Genomic DNA, 17,201 nt, shown 5'->3' on the forward strand with positions numbered 1-17,201 from the left:
CGACGGCAAGTAAAGTGCATTCATTATTAATGCCGGGTCAGCTCTGCTGTCAGAGTGAGAACTGCGTAAATATCATAGGTGGTTGGGAAGAAAAAGTAAAAAAAAAAAAAAAAAAACTGGCCTGGGCTCATCTTTCTCTCCAACGTTATACAGAGATCCTTTCAAAGAATTTTTTTTAAATTTCACAGTGTCGACCACAAATGTTAAGCAAACTGCAGACTAGTTCCATAAAATTGTCTCCTGAAATGGAAATAATGATAATCATGGGGTACTGGGACATTCAGTTTGTTCATTTTGATGCACAGTAATACATTTTTTTAATTTATTTTAAATGTCTTGATATTCTACACATATTTATGACATATAACAGTGAAATCCATTTACATAAGTGAGCTATGAAATATATTTCTCATGATATTTTTCACATATTTATATCACAGTATATTCCACTTTTTTCTAAGAGAGCTTTGAAATATTCTGTATTGTTATATTTTCCACACTTTTATAAATGTGTCACAGTATATTCCATTTTTATAAGAGAGCTTTTAAATATATTGCACATTTATATTTTCCACGTAGCTGCAGCAGAAATATATAATTTCCATACTAGAGTTGCCGACTGCAGCCAGGACCTGCCGCTATTGGCCAAAGCATCGCCCCGGAGGCAGAGTTTCCGTCGGCAACAACATACTGTGTGTGACATCTCCTGTATCACTGTGCAATAGGGAATCCTTTGGTCGTCATGGGAACCCGGGGGAGCTGCAAGGAACCAGTCGGCGGCAGACGCGGAAGGAAGAGGCGGCTGGCAGTGCATAATCTGAAGAATACGCGGTAATGGGACTGGAACTGAGCTTTTCATCCCATGGCATCCCAGAGCACTTTAGACTGAAGGGGAAAAGCTCACGTCAACCCCCCACCCACGGCACAGAGCGGCGGCCATTTTGTGCCAGAATTATAGTCACACATTAGCTTAGGCGAAGAGGGGCGGGGCTTCTTGGAGGCAGTTACAGCGTGGGCCGTCCCAAAATTGATGGGAGGCGCGGCTGAGAAGGGTTTAAAAGTCACAGCTGTAAAAATCCCAAAGTAGGCAGCAATGTAACAACAAAATAAATAATAAAAAGAACTTTAATTGGTCTTTTGGGTTAAGTTTTATAACTGCGATATTGCGCCTTGCAAAGTTATTCTTCCTTTCCTTGCTATCATTAAACACCATTGTGACAAAATATTTAGAAACAATCTAAATGTAAAAGCAGACTTTTTATTTACTGCATGAGAAGAAATCTAAAAAATAGATTATAAACCCCCTGTGGTTTCCATACTTTAAAATGAATATTTTACATAATTTAACTATTGTTTTTATTTTTTATTTTTTTAGAGTCAATGAGCCCATGAGCAAATTAAATTTCCTTCCCTAGAAACCACAACTTTAGTTTTATAAATTCGGTACCCACTGTGGTGTTGCCAGTCTGCTTCTTTTCACTTGGCATAACATAAAATAACATAACATAACATAACAGCATAACACAACATAACACAACACAACTTATCATAACATAAAATAATAACACAGCACAAAACAAAACAAAATGATGAGAACAGGCCATTCAGCCCAACAAAGCCTTGTCATTTTCCTGTTTCCAATGCTCGCCACTGCAGGCGAGCTCCAGCTACTGTAAGCTTGCACAGAGCATGGCCTTAAAAGGCAGTGAACAGCACAGTGCCTTACCCGAATGAGGCACACAGCAGCCCCCCCATAGACCAGAACTTTACTTGAGTCCGTACAGCTGAGCCAGGCGCAAAAGATAATATGGCCCTCTCTTCTACTGTCTTTCAAAGACCTGTCATAAAATCACTCAAGAGTTCTGCAGTCTCCCATCGGCAGAGAGACGTGTTCATGGCTCGGCCACAGACCTGGGTCAAATACGCATTTGTTTTGGATTCAAATACTTTTCTGTGCTCTATTGATGTTGTCTGGTGTAATTTGGAACCAATGAAATACACTCAAAAAGTGCGAACCCCCGCCTTCTGGACATATTGGCAGGCTCAATTACAAGGCAGGCAAGATCAAGAGAGCACAGAAAAGTATTTGAATCCAAGATAAATACGTATTAGAGCCAGGTGTGCTCTACCAGTATGTTTAACATACTGTAAAAGAGGCTATCCTAGAGAAACGACACACAGGGACAGGGGCTGGGCACAGGACTCCTGCAATTTCACTATTTAAAAAATCACATTTTAAACTGCCATTCCCGAAATCCCGTTAGTCACCGTGCCTCGTTACGCATGATTTAAACTCTTGTTAAATCACCACTGAACACTTCGCTGCTCCCTACTTCTTAAAGTCATTACAACAGCATTACCGCGCGTGGCTGATAATGCAGTGACACACTTTTCTGTTCTTTTTTTTTGGGCCTGCTTACCAGCGACAGCTCGGTGCTGTCCACGAGGCCGCTCCCGTCCACGTCGAAGCGTTTGAACATCTGATCCACCAGCATCCTCCTCAGCGCCATTTTGTCCCGGCTCCACCCTTCGTTGTCCTCCTCTCTCAGGTGCCTCTGCCTCTGCGCGTCCACCATTTTGTTCTTCAGCTTCCTGTAGTCAGTGGGTCTGCATTTGTCTCCTGCAGGGGCACACAGGAAGTGAAGCTGGTTGGGCTTTCAAAGCTAAAGCGGGTGGTCTGATGTTTTAGTTTGTTAGTGTAAAATGTGCATTCATACCACACTGAATACAGGAATAACACAGAATGTTTTTTTGCTTTTTATTTATTTTTTTTCAAAATATTTTTTTTCAAACGGATATTTACCCAGACAACTTTTAAAAAGACTAACTCAGAGAATGAGGAGAGCTGGGCCACGCAGAGATATTAAGCTTTTAGCAAACATTTAATGAACAGGATCAGGGTTTTTTCTTTCTTTCTTCCAAATGCACTGAATGATCACATCCTCACTTCTCATATAAGAGACGACGGACTATTTTTCACTATTCAAAAGCACATCTTTTGATTTGACATACCAAAGTAATATCTAATTAGATTTCTTTTTTTTATTACTATTTTGAAAAGGTCGCTTAAAGGGTAAAAAAAAAAAAAAAAAAAAAACCTTCAGATAGGGGAGGAAAAAGCGCCATGAAGAAAGGTAAAAGAGCAGAATGAACGGAAGGTGGAAAAGAAGGTGTGAAGAGCACGATCTCGCGGCGGGAGGAAACGCAGGGGCGGCGTTAAAAAAAACGGAGACGAAGTCGTGGCGAAGCTCTGAGGTGTGCGGGCGGCTCGTGTCATCGCACAGCAGCCGAAGAAGAGAAGGGTTCGGTGGAGAGAAGGCCGAGGAGCCGGGCCGTGAGCCGGACGAGAGGGGTCTCGGGGGATAGAGCGGAATCCATGAAGAAATGACATCTGGAGGTGAAATACAATGACTGAAATAAACAGCGTTTTTTCTTTTGTTTTTTTTTTATACCAACAGCTGGAGCCTCTACAGAGTAAAATGTCCAGTTGTTAATTCAACACTCAACAGACATTCCAGAGTGGGACCAAAATGTTATCTGTTAAGAGTTAATTTAAGAGTTGAATCAACATTGTTAGAGTTGAACCAACACTGGACATTTGACTGTGTATGGTGGCAGTTATCCCCCCCCCCCGACTCACACACACCAACATATCAAATCCAATCCACCCAAGGGAATGTATTTCTTTCAGATCAAATTTATGCAAAACAAAAATAGTCCATTCTTTGGTTCATTGCACATTCTATCTAGTACTACACATATTGTATTTAGTTTTTTTCTCAGAAATCTAACGTTCCATTTCAACAATTTAAATGTGCACAGATTTCTCAATAATAATAATAATAATAAGGAAAGAAATACCGAACGGAGAAAGCAAAAGAAAAAAAAAAAAAAGATTTCTGCAGCATGTGGTCTGTGGTAGTGCGCCTGAAATCTACACCTTGCTCTCCCAGGCACCAGAGAGGAGTCCCACTGACAGCGTCGAGGCGGTTTCTGATTCGCACGCGTTTCATCCCCGACAGGTATCACCTGTTGCAGCGCTCTCCTGCACGTCGCCCGTCACGAAGCGAAGCGACATCCTCCCGACAGCCAGCAGGGAGCGAGGTACTTCCTCTTCCTCAGAGGCGTCGGGCGCGGAGAGGAGAGCTACGCTACGCTACCTCACCCAGAGCCCCCAGAGAGCGGGAACGGGCTCTCCACCGACTGACTGAGCGCAAGCAGCGTCTACGGAGCTGTAGCTTACAGCTGCAGACATCGTCTCCTCCTCCACAATAATCACCGTTTCTCTCTCTCTCTTCTTCTTCTTTTTTTTTTTTTACGATTAACCACGTACGGTACCTCTCTGCGGGTAGATGGGGGGGACCGAGAGAAATTGGGTTCAGACACACTGGGACATCGCCTCCCCCTAATCTCATTTCTGAGAGATACTTCAGAAAGCCATCGGGTGTGGGCGGGGGGCTTTATGAAATATTTAGGGCCGTTTCCCTCCAGCTACGGAGCAGCGGGTGAATGTGCCCCCCCCTTGTCGCTAGCTGGCTCGGGAGCTGTGCTTGTGGTGAAGAACCTCCCCCCTCGCCGAGAGAAAGGATGCCGGGGGCATCGCAGCCTCTGTTAATATAACTCTGTGAGTGTAAATTTGTCTCTAACAGAGCTGATATTAATTTCTCAGCACCCGTGCGTGGCGCTAGGGCCTGTGTGGTTAAACCAATAAGGCTTCCGTTACACACAGTAAAAATCAAGTGTGAAAATCAACTCTGAACGGCTGACGGTTCGAATTTGACTCCAACAGAGGACATTTTGTTCCCATCCGGGATTCCTATGACTACAGTTGGTGTCAAATGTACACTTTTTAGAGAGTGAATTTGACCCGCCCTCCCCCTTCCTCCAGGGCCCGGGACAACATACCCAGTGCCCCCCCCCCCCCCCCCCACGATGGCCCTGACTAGCAGCACCAGTAAAACATGAAGAGGGGAGAGTCACAGTGTTGCTCACCACACAAACACACACGCATACTATTTGGTTTCTGGGACAAATCCGCCTAATTTCTAACCAGAGACCTGCTTCACAAAAAATGGTATGAAGAAGGTATGAAGTCACACCTTTAATGCACCATAATCAACTGAACAGGAAAAAAAAACGTTAATTCCCCATGCACTAAAAAAAGATCCATTAGTAGAAAATGTGTCCCGTAGGTGACAGACAGCCCTGGCGTTTCCAGACTCCTGCTGAACGGTACAGACACACACAGCTAACACGAACACACATCAGCACAGCTTCCAAATCCCATCCAGATTTATTATTTATCCGCCAACCACAGAGTAGCCTGACAGCACTGTGTCAAGCCTGGACAACGATCTCTGCCTCTACCGCCTGCCCTGGAACACTGTGACAGCCATTAAGAATGCTCTTCGTCCATTACAAAATGTCCTGACAATCAATGAGGAATTTACCTTTAATCTATTTCCACCTATGCCCCCGCGTTGAACTGACAAACCAATTTCATACTTTAAAAAAAAAAACCTTCCACATTTACCTCCAAACACTGAACCCGCTTGAAGCACATCACAGGGGGGAAAAAAAAAAACCAACCACAGCTGCATTTCACTTTCGTCAAGCGCGACTTCCACACTACCTCTGTGGTTGCTAGGGGACTTTCACAGTTCGGTGTGTGTGTGTGTGTGTGTGTGTGTGTGCCGAGCACGGTGCTAGCGTTCTCGTACCTTGCAGGAAAAATCCAGCTGAAAACATCGCACGAGGTGCGTCCTTCTGGAGAGGAAACGCAACACAACTGTCTCAGCTGTCAGATATGAGCTGTAGCCAGCCTGCTACGGATCAGGGGGTTATGTGCTCTACATATAAGCAAACAGAAAAATATCACACGACGGAATGGTGAGAGCAGATGTCTAACAACACACTCCTTACACGGGCCGAATGCCAGTCTTTGGAAGTCTCTTTTACTGCGGAGTGTCTCTTCATAATCCGAGTGATCTACAGGAAGTGACACGTCGTGGGTACGATCGCGCCCGTATTCTCAAAAAAACTGGATCGTTAAAAAGTTTCAAATGACCAGAATGCATTTGACCACTTTAGAAAAATAGTATAGAATTCTTCCTTCACAAACAAGCGTATTATTATTCCACATTTAACCTCCCCAGAATTTCACAAGCGATCGTGGAATACCAGCCAACCGAGGAATCGGGTAGAAATGCAGTTTTCATGGCTTGTTGGAAGATTCTGATGTAAAGGAGTTGATATTTGTTTAAGTTTGCGTCCCTTTTTTTATTTACTTTCGGGACTATAGCCTTGTTTTGAGGCATGGCTTTGGTCGCCATGGCTGGGTGCCGATAGTGGTTACCCTGGGCCACTGTCCCAGACCCGTCTGATACGAGCGGTAGCTGCACTGGGCCGCAAAATTAACATGCAGGTCAGGCTGTCGGCTCGCCGCGAATCAGCTGCATCGATCTTCCTTGGCAGAAGGGTAATGTTTTTTAACAAAAAATAAAAAATAATAAATAAAAAAACTACCATTATCACACCGTACAAGAACTTTATAAATGACCCAGTAGAGATGTAGGAAAGGAAACTCAAAACGTAAAATTAGCTACCCTCGGCGTACGGCTAACTTCTAGCAACCGCCATTAAGCGCAGGCTGTTTCCTCCTTTATAAATATAAACAGAGTATGAACCCCATCGCTCAGTTTTGATACACGTCTTTTTGAAAAACAGCCCAGTAGTAAATGAGTTGTGCCTGATGTGCCACTTAAATTTACATTACATTACGTTACATTTCTTTAGCAGACGCTTTTATCCAAAGCGACGTTCAAAAGTGCACATCATGGTCATTGGAAAAACTACAAAACACAGGCTCGATAAGGTACAATACTCATTCCGTACAGTTATTTATAGCCAAGAACACAGTTCAGTTCACACAGTGAACAGTATGCTATGCCATGAGATTCTGTAAATTTGGAAAGTGTGCCACGGAAAGGAAAAAGGTTGGGAAACGTTGTTCTAAATAACCGACTGCTGGCACAAACCCATCCTCAGAATTTAGGTGAACTCATCTCACATCGCAGCGTCAGGCTCAGAGTAATTAAGGACAAATGCTGTCTGAATCCCACCAAATTGTCTAGGCTGAGCCAGAGACGTGTTTCAAACAATGACATTATTATTTTGCAACAACATCTAGGATTTTTAAAATTTTTATTATGAGAGTGAACAGACTATCCCACAAGCACTTTAGAACAGAGTGCCCAGAAGCGACCAAATATTGATCCATGAAAGAGGGAGGGAGGGAGAGAGGGAGAGAAACATACAGAGAGGAAGTGAAGGAGACAGGTAGAGAGAAAGAGAGGGAGGGAGATACAGACATAGAGAGAGAGAAAGGGGGGACAGATAGAGAGGAAGAGACAGAGAAAAAGAAACAGAGATAGAGAGGGAGACGGAGAGAGAGAGAGAGCGACTTTTCTGTGAACACAGCCATTGCAAAGTCCTGTGTTCACCTTCCTTCCTGAGTTGGAGTACCTGTCGCTTTTCATTTCTCATCCGTGAAAGCTTTGTTCATTACTCCTGCCATCGAGCCACCTCTGACTACAGTCTCTGACACCGTGCCACCGGTGCCAGGAAGTCTTTCTTACTTGGGGGGGTGGGGGGGGGGGGGCAGTGTCGGGCCATCCACGAGGATAGGCCAAAAAAACCAAAAAGAAAAGATACAAAAAATACAGAGCTGTCTGAGCTCCTCAACAACGTGCACGTGCCATGTGTTATAACAGCTTATACAACAGTGTGTGTGGGGCAAGTGTTATAACAGCTTATACACCAGGGTGTGTAAGCTGCGAGGGCAAGTGTTATAACAACTTATAACAACAGGATATTGCGTGTGATGTGTTATAACAATTTTAACAACATCAAAGTGTGTGTGGTGTTATAACGGCTTATACACTAAACTGTGTGTGGCAAGTGTTATAACAGCTTATAATAACACCAAAGTATGTCAGGGAAGTGCTATAACAATTTATAACAACCCCAAAGGGGTCCTCTTGACCAGCAAACCTACTGTTGTTCTTTCTAGTAGTGAACAAATATAGCAGTGGCCCATCACTTGCAATAATATCACCTTTAAAGGCCATTAATTTAACGATACAAGGTTGCAGGTGCCAGAAACCCCAAATCACCCAACGCCTTAATCTGCTGTCTGCGAGTCAAGATATCAACATCCATAATGTTTTACAGAAGAAGAATTCCTCAGCGCCGCACAAAACCACGGTGTGAAATTGCCATATGCCTACTTCACAAAAAATCCTGTTTCTGTTTATCTCTGCATACAAATGAAGAACAGACTGAAGTAGCTGGTGCGGGTTTAAAGAAAAAAAAAAAAGAAAAAAGAAAGAAAAGAAAAAAGAATAAATAAAACTGCGCTCTTCTAATCAGCCGTGTCCACACGCGTCCTTCTGAAGGACTGAATGCTTTTGAGTCGTGAGGCTGCTTTGTGCTTGACCGTAGTGTGTGTGTGTGTATATGTGTGTGTGTGTGCGTGTGTGCATGAGGGTGTGTGTGTGTGTGTGTGTGTGTGTGTGTGTGTGCATGAGGGTGTGTGTGTGTGGGGATGGGGGGGGTAGTGCGTGCATGTGTGTGTGTGTGTGGAGGTGGGTGGAGGGTGTGTTAACGTTTATATATAGTGAATATGCCCCCACGATGCATTGCAGCTGGTGACTGTTTATATCTGACAGCTGCGACAGTGGTGTTGCGTTTCCACACCGGAAGGGCACACACCTTGTGTGATGTTTGCAGCTGGATTTTTTCTGTAAGGTGTGTGAACGCTAGCACCATGCTCAGCGATCACACACACACACATATACACACACACACACACACACAGAGCGGTGAAAGTCTCTCTGCAACCGCAGAGAAGGCGAAGAAGGCGAAGAAGGCGCAGTCGACAACAACGAAAAGCAGCTCTGGCTTTTTCATGTCCTTTCAGGCTCTGCAGTGGGGGGGGGGGGTGGTGGTGGTGGTGGTGGTGGTGCGGTGATGGTGGTGGTGGTGGGGGGGGGTCTGGTCCCATGGGGGTGTTTTTGCTGAATAAAAGAGGCTTCTCGGCACACATCCATCTGCGTTCGGGTTCGTTCAACGCCACCGTATGTCCGACAATCTCAGCCGCCCCAAAAGGCCATGAGGTCACTGACCGCCATCTTATGAACCAGCTGAAGGTCCTCACAGCTGCGGTGTGTGATCCAGGATTCCACAACTGCCGCCACAACGCAACATTCCTCCAGCAGTACCGATAGGGGTCCATTCATGGTAACACATGAGGAACACCCAACAGCACCACTCAAAATAACATGAGGACCTGCATTGCGTATTAAATGCTCACCGTTTTTTGAAATAAGCTAAAGCTTAAACCGTATTTTGTGTGGTGCTGCTTGGTGGATCATCCTGTTAAGGCTCTGTTCCAGTGTGCAGATGGGCCCCACGGTCTGGTATCTGTTAAGGCTCTGCTCCAGTGTGTGGATGGGGCCCCATGTTCTGGTATCTGTTAAGGCTCTGCTCCAGTGTGTGGATGGGGCCCCATGTTCTGGTATCTGTTAAGGCTCTGCTCCAGTGTGTGGATGGGGCCCCATGTTCTGGTATCTGTTAAGGCTCTGCTCCAGTGTGTGGATGGGGCCCCATGTTCTGGTATCTGTTAAGGCTCTGCTCCAGTGTGTGGGTGGGGCCCCATGTTCTGGTATCTGTTAAGGCTCTGCTCCAGTGTGTGGATGGGGCCCCATGTTCTGGTATCTGTTAAGGCTCTGCTCCAGTGTGTGGATGGGGCCCCATGTTCTGGTATCTGTTAAGGCTCTGCTCCAGTGTGTGGATGGGGTCCCATGTTCTGGTATCTGTTAAGGCTCTGCTCCAGTGTGTGGATGGGGCCCCATGTTCTGGTATCTGTTAAGGCTCTGTTCCAGTGTGTGGATGGACCCCACAGTCTGGTATCTGTTAAAGCCCTGTTCCAGTGTGTGGATGGGGCCCCATGGTCTGGTATCTGTAAAGGCATTAGTGCATGGATGAGCCCACAGTCTGATATTTGCCTTTGAAAGTTTTCAGTTCTTGTTTACATCTCTGTAGCAGCATAACACATGCTGTGAAGGCATCAAAGAACAAACGGTTGATAAAAAAGAAAATTTAGTTCCTCTAGACCTGTTTTGTGTGTGTTACTCACTGAGAATACCTGAATCTGCCCTGACACAAATCCCTACAGTTATTCCTTTGGGGACGAGACTTGTTGACATGATTGAAGGCTGAACAATGGACTCCAACTGTGATCGCCCAACGAGGAGCAGTAAAGGAACATATTCCTGTATTCGTTTTGCATACCGCACCATCCAACTACAGAGAAGAACAACAGCTCTGAGATATGCAAAAAAAAAAAAACTGGGCTACTCTGTGAGCAGAGTGTCAAACACATTTTCACCCAGTGGATTTTGTCGGGGGAGAAGAAAAATAAATGTAAGAACAAACACAGTACTTTTAATGTGGTATTTTGCAGGATTTAGAAGAAGGATTATTCTCCTCCTGAGTTGTGCATTAAACATCCGGCCCCAAACCGAAGAGTGAAACAAAAGGTTTTAAAAATAGACATGTCACACTGTCATCTGTAGAAATGAAAAGTTTGTCAAACTGACAGAGAAATAAATGTTTTGTTTTTCTCCCCCAGTCTCTTCCCTCAGCAGCAGACACTTGAGTGTTTGTTGTTCAGGTGATGTGATTGGCCGTGCTGTGATAGTCAATCTAGGGTCGCATTGTGACCCCACCCCAATATCAACCCACAGTCGATACCTGACTCACAGCAATCAAAGAGAAAAGCATGACCGCACGACAGGTATAAAACTTTCTTTGTTTTTTTTTTAATCAGATGGGTTTGTTTCTGTGGGAGTTTCAGTTGCTAAAAGTAAACTTTATAATCCGTGAGAAATGTTAACACCAGCATTAATGAACATTAATAAATGGCAGTTAAAAGCTTCATCATAGTAACATCCCACAGAGAGACTCTTCACCACGAAGTGCGCAAGGTTACCACGGCAACGCGGTATATTCCCATCTCCCCCTGTGGAATTTGAAAGCCATCGTGTAAAAAATACGAAAACAATAACCACACAGCTATCACCACTGAAATGGGGACTCGATATGTGGGGAATCAATAGCTGGGCTCGGCTGATAACAGCGTTTGGTGGCTTTGAGCACACCTGCTGCTAAGGTGAGGAGAGCTTTATAACCAGGCCGATCTTCTCACAGACCCAGTCAGAAAGTGAGGGCACGCCCCCACAAAAAAAAACCATAATAAACTCTCCCAGCCACTGAGGTGGAAAATCTGGTTTGAGTTGGTTTTCCATCAGGTAGGATTACCGGTTTTTTAAAATGCCTAAACGCTGCTATTTGGCTTATTGCGTGACAAACAGATTTTAAAAACACAGATTTGCACTTCTGTTTAATTGCAAAGAAACCCATGGTTTGCAACCACTAACGACATCAGCCTACAAAATAACGTCATTGATATTGTTTCTGCAATCGAATGTTTAAGAGTGAAACTGACTGATTATGATCAGCTAGCTAGGCTAGTTATTTAGTCTAGCTAGTCAGTCAACTTCGCATCGTTATGGATCATAACGTAGTTGCTGTGGATCCTTACCAGGGGATTCAATATGACAGAGAAAGACTTCAGGGAATGATACCGTCGGCTACTGAGTTGGATCATGTGACCACTTTGTGACGGCATAATGACAGCATTCGAGGCCTTCAAGTACCTCTGCTGTTCTTTGAGAAACAACGACTGAATGTAAAGTTCAGACATTGTTTATTAAAATACTAAAATAACATTTATCTACAATAAGTCACAATTCAGAACAATGGCGTATGAGGCTTTGATCCTTCCCCTGGCAAGGCCCACGACACATTACCAACTGGATCTATGGATCGGTGTCACTTATGGATGGAATGTTAGGAACGGAAAACATTCCGTTTTGGAATGTTCATGTGTTCTGCGCCCTTTAACCCGTTAAGATGTAAGAGCACAAACATGGGATTAGAATGTTCTTAACTGAACGTTCTAATGCTGATGTAACAGTCACTACTGGTAATTGAAAGCGATGGGAGTTCTAGAGCACTGACTCAGAATTTTTTTTAGGTAAAAAAAAAAAAACATTCATAAAACCAACTCTTCAAATAGCTAATTGTCTCTGGTGTGTCAGTTGCTGCGATTTGTGAAAATGTGAAATTGAACCGAGGTAGGGGCCCAAACAATTTCCGGCGTCTCAACCCAAAATTACTGTTACAGGCATTTTACAGCTGTTAATTTTGACAGTTATCTTTTAAAAAGGAAGCAATGTTTATACTGATAATGTGTTAATTGCACCCAGGGATTTTATTTTTTGGGGGATTTATTTGACTTGTTGTGAGCAAAGGCAATTTCTTCAGTGATGTACAAAGAAAAACCTTCCTTTGTTGACATTAAAATAATTGCTGATGCGAGAATGTTAAAATAAATTCACAAACTGTTGACAACACAGTTCATTCCGAAATGTACTTTCTCCCATGTTCACAGCGCCTGTCACTGATTGTAGCAGTGTTCATTCTTTTTGTGTTTTCCCCCCCATGTTCTTTGACTTGTGCTTAATTCATACAGGAGAACTACCAATCTTCACTGAAAAATCCACAATCTTTAATGCCAGTTGAGTCTATGAGCACTGCTGCATACGGACTGAACTATTCCTCAAAAATGAACTGAAGCACATTACATTGCAGGCATTTAGCAAACACATTTAGGAATGTGGTATAAATAGCTCCTGCACTTTTACTTTACATTACATTACAAGGCATCTTATCCAGAGCGACTTACACTTTTTATATAGCATTTACAATGTATCCAATTATACCGCTGAACATATACAAAATCAATGCAGATTAAGTACCTTGCTCAAGGGCACAACGCCAGTGTCCTACCAGGGAATCAAACCCGTGACCTTTAGTCTCCTTAGCCATTATACTGCCGTGCCGCACTTCCACTCCATGCCTCAGAGCAGGGCTGCTGATCTGGGATCAGTTTGGCTGTTCGGCTCATCGTGTACAAGGCTAGGATATGAACAGCCAACCCGACCCTAGGTAGTCAAAGACGGCGGTATCGGTACCACTAATCAATACATCACCTCTTCATACCGCCCGGTAGCTACGGTACCGGTAATCAATACATCACCTGTTCATACCGCCCGGTAGTTACGGTACCGGTAATCAATACATCACCTCTTCATACCGCCCGGTAGCTACGGTACCTGTAATCAATACATGCCTTTCATACCACCGGTAAGCGTCCTGCCGTGTCCGGTACGAATCAATCACCTGTTCATACCTGCCCGGTATTGACGTGTCCGGTAATCAATACATAACCTGTTCATACAGGCGCGGTGGTTACGGTAGTGTATCATCATCAACATGTTCATACCGCCCGGTAGCTCGGAGACCGCAGTTAACAATAACATCACCTCTTCTCCGCCCCGGTAGCCTCTACGGTACGGTTACAAACATCACCCCTTCAATACCCCCGTAGTTACGGTACCTGTAATCAATACCTCACCATTCCTTAGCTGGTAGTTACGGTACCTGTAATCAATACATCACCTCTTCATACCGCCCGGTAGCTACGGTACCGGTAATCAATACATCACCTGTTCATACCGCCCGGTAGTTACGGTACCGGTAATCAATACATCACCTGTTCATACCGCCCGGTAGCTACGGTACCGGTAATCAATACATCACCTCTTCATACCGCCCGGTAGCTACGGTACCGGTAATCAATACATCACCCCTTCATACCGCCCGGTAGTTACGGTACCTGTAATCAATACATTGCCTCTTCATACCACCCGGTAATTAGCAAGGTGTGCGGTGCCGGTGCTGCTGTTCACGCGGGGCTACCACGGGAAATTCAGAATTCACCTTTCCGATCGGTTTTATTGATCGGTTTTATTGATCGCGCGGAACGAAGAAGAGAACAACCTGCATGTAAAACAAAAGGAGCAGCGTGCGTTGCGTGTACGTTCGATCCCGGAAACATGTTTCTGGCACGCCGGTTCCCAAGGTGGCCCTCGGCTGGAGAAGACCCCGCCCAGTTAAAGCACTCGGAAAAACGCTGATGCTCTCTCTATCTCTCCCTCTCTCCCTCCCTCCGTCTGCGAAAGCGCCTCTCTCAGAAACGCACAGATCGAAGTGTCCCTGAGCAAGACACCTAACCCCCTAATTGCTCCCAACGAGCTGACCGGTACCTTGCATGGAAGCCTTGCACCGTTGGCCTGTGTGAGTGTGTGTGTGTGTGAACGGGTGAATGAGAGGCATCAATTGTAAAGCGCTTTGGATAAAGGCACTATATGGTAAATGGACTGCATTTATATAGCGCTTTTATCCAAAGCGCTTTACAATTGATGCCTCTCATTCGCCAGAACAGTTAGGGGTTAGGGGTTAGGTGTCTTGCTCGAGGACACTTCGACATGCCCAGGGCGGGGTTTGAACCGGCAACCCTCCGACTGCCAGACAATCGGTCTTACCTCCTGAGCTATGTCGCCCCTACTATATAAATGCATTTACCATTCACAATTCTAGAACAGTCACGGCCTCCATCGTCGGTGAGACGAACACGTCGATACGCGCGAGCGTTTTAAGCAGGCCCAGCACGTGTGCAGTATTTCTGTGTTTTTCGTTTCTCCCGTCGCCGCTCTCACAGGGAAATTCACACGCATCAAAACGGTGGATATCGGCGTTAAATGCCGAATTTTGGATTTGCCACCTTCCCCTCTCCCCTCAGCCCCATAACTCCTGAGTATGTCCCGCAACGGTGCCAGTGGGGATTTGTGTGGCCTTGCCACTAGACAGCAGGTCACTGGGTTTTACACCAAATTTATGATTTTACAGCCGAGGGCAGAGCTTAGCTCCCCCAACGGGGCTCGCTCGCTCGCTCGCCCATTTACACTTACTATTACTGAAGCGAGGTATCTGCCAGATTCCCCGAGAACTAGATCAATCACCTATCCATCTCCAACCCTTAGTTTTTTTTCATTTTTTTTTTTTAGTTTTCATCCCTTTTAAAGCATGCCTTTCTCAAACACCATCTCAACCCTAAGCCTTTCTTCACAGTGTGCATTTGTTTTCATAATCACAGACGCACTTGTGTGCAAATACAAGGCGGACATTTTGAAACTGTACGCGTTCGGGGCACAGCAGAGCAGAAAGCATCAGCAGGAATATCACCCATCAAAAAAAAAAAAAAAGCCAATAATCCATCACGGATGACCAAAGGGCAGAAAGCACAACAACAACAACCAACAACCCACCCCCAGATGCAGGATCACAACTGTACATCAAGAAGACAGGTCCAAACACTTGACTGCTGATCATAAAACTTACTGTACACAAGCGCTGTGCTGACCATGGAACTGAAATCACCGCTCACTGCAGGGAGAGTCTCCAGGGCCCGATGATGCTGGTATAGCATCAGAATAAATCATTCTGAACCATGATTCTGAATCAGAACCTATGCTGGCTGCTGGCCTTGTGATTTACATCCTTCCTTTCCATTACATTACATTACAGCAATTTAGCAGACACTCCTGTCCAGAGCAACTTACACAACCTTTTACACAGCATTTACATTGCATCCACTACACTACACTACAGGCATTTAGCAGACGCTCTTATCCAGAGCGACTTACACAACTTTTACACAGCATTTTTACATTGTATCCATTTATACAGCTGGATATATACTGAAGCAATTTCGGTTAAGTACCTTGCTCAAGGGTACAACGGCAGTGTCCAACCCGGGAATCGAACCTGCGACCTTTCGGTTACAAGTCTAGTTCCTTACCCACTGTGCTACACTGCCGCCCTTTCCGTCTTGATCCCTGGACCATTTCCATTTTATATGCATATCGATATCCCGAACATGAGGACGTGAATGTGCAGTACAAACATAAAATAAGATGAACGACAATCATGCAAAGTGGGATTCCGTTGTCACGGAAATAGCGTGCGGGTAAAAAGCATGATAAATGATTAACACAATAAAGTAAATTTTATTTGTTTACTTTATTGCTCGCTCGTTTACTTCTCATCCCTCTTCAATAAACACAAATGCAATCTAATTTGGGATCGGCGTGCTGGTTTACTTTGTCTTCTATGAAATTTATTTCGTTTGAATGTATGAATTTTTATTTGTCTCGGAAATCCAGACAGTTATGTTGTTTCGCGCAATTCGACAGTCGCAATCATTCCACCGTTTTTTTTTTTTTTGTTTGTTTTTTTTTGAGGAAAAGAAAAAAACAACAAATTATTCAGTTTTACAATCGGATTCAAATTAACAACACGGCGTCAGCTTCTGTGTGAGACAAACACGCTTTGGCAATTTCATCACTGCATAACAAGCAGATGCAAGAACTTTGATCTTCTGAAGTTGAACATTATTCCTTAAATGTGGAGATTAGGATTTGGAGAGCAGCAGCCTCTACTTCTGATGGATAATTACACTTTCAATGTTGGCAGCTGTGAAACGTTAACTGATGCTTTACTAGGTCTGCTACATTTCACCAGCAGGCAATCTTAAAGGATATAAAAAGAGAGAAGAGGGTTAAAGAAGGATGACAGTTACGGGCCAGTCGGCATCACTGAGGAAATCAAATGAGATCACGTCTAATGACATTACAGCATCAGCTGACCCTAACCGAGCTGATTTTAAAAGAATTACATGAGCTTTCATCACTCAGGGAATTGTTCTGAAGCTTGGAAAGACTTCTGAAATCTGTGTGTGTGTCTGTGTGTGTGTGTGTGTGTGTGTCTCAGAGTGTGTGAGTGTGTGTGTGAGAGTATGTGTGTGTGTGTGTGTCTGAAAGTGTGTGAGTGTGTCTGAGAGTGTGTGTGTGTATGTGTGTCTGAGAGTGTGTGTCTGAGAGTGTGTGTGTGAGAGTATGTGTGTGTGTGTCTGAGAGTGTATGAGTGTGTGTGTGTGTGTGTGTGTGTGTGTGCGCTCACTGCACAGCATAGGGATAATAATCATTCAAATCACAACAAAGCCGCAGCAAAAACTGAAAGAGCATGTATTAGTTTCTTATTTTCCCCTCTCTTGTTTATTTCGGCTGTAATATTTTCTCAGTCGCTACGGGTGACAAACGCAGCGAGACGCA

General features: G+C 44.5%; 1 protein-coding gene across 5 annotated transcripts in view; it reads right to left on the reverse strand.

Annotated features, from left to right (window-relative positions):
- The window catches only part of LOC135255816 (follistatin-related protein 5-like), a 174,632-nt gene that overhangs the window by 72,176 nt on the left and 85,255 nt on the right, over nucleotides 1–17,201 (reverse strand). For all 5 annotated transcript variants that reach the window (XM_064337489.1, XM_064337487.1, XM_064337486.1 and 2 more), the window contains exon 5: nucleotides 2,421–2,620. In XM_064337489.1, coding sequence (XP_064193559.1) covers nucleotides 2,421–2,620 — 200 coding nt within the window. The remainder of the gene's footprint in view (nucleotides 1–2,420; nucleotides 2,621–17,201) is intronic.

Source organism: Anguilla rostrata, chromosome 5 (genome assembly GCF_018555375.3).
Source record: "Anguilla rostrata isolate EN2019 chromosome 5, ASM1855537v3, whole genome shotgun sequence".
Taxonomy (NCBI): Eukaryota; Metazoa; Chordata; class Actinopteri; order Anguilliformes; family Anguillidae; genus Anguilla; species Anguilla rostrata.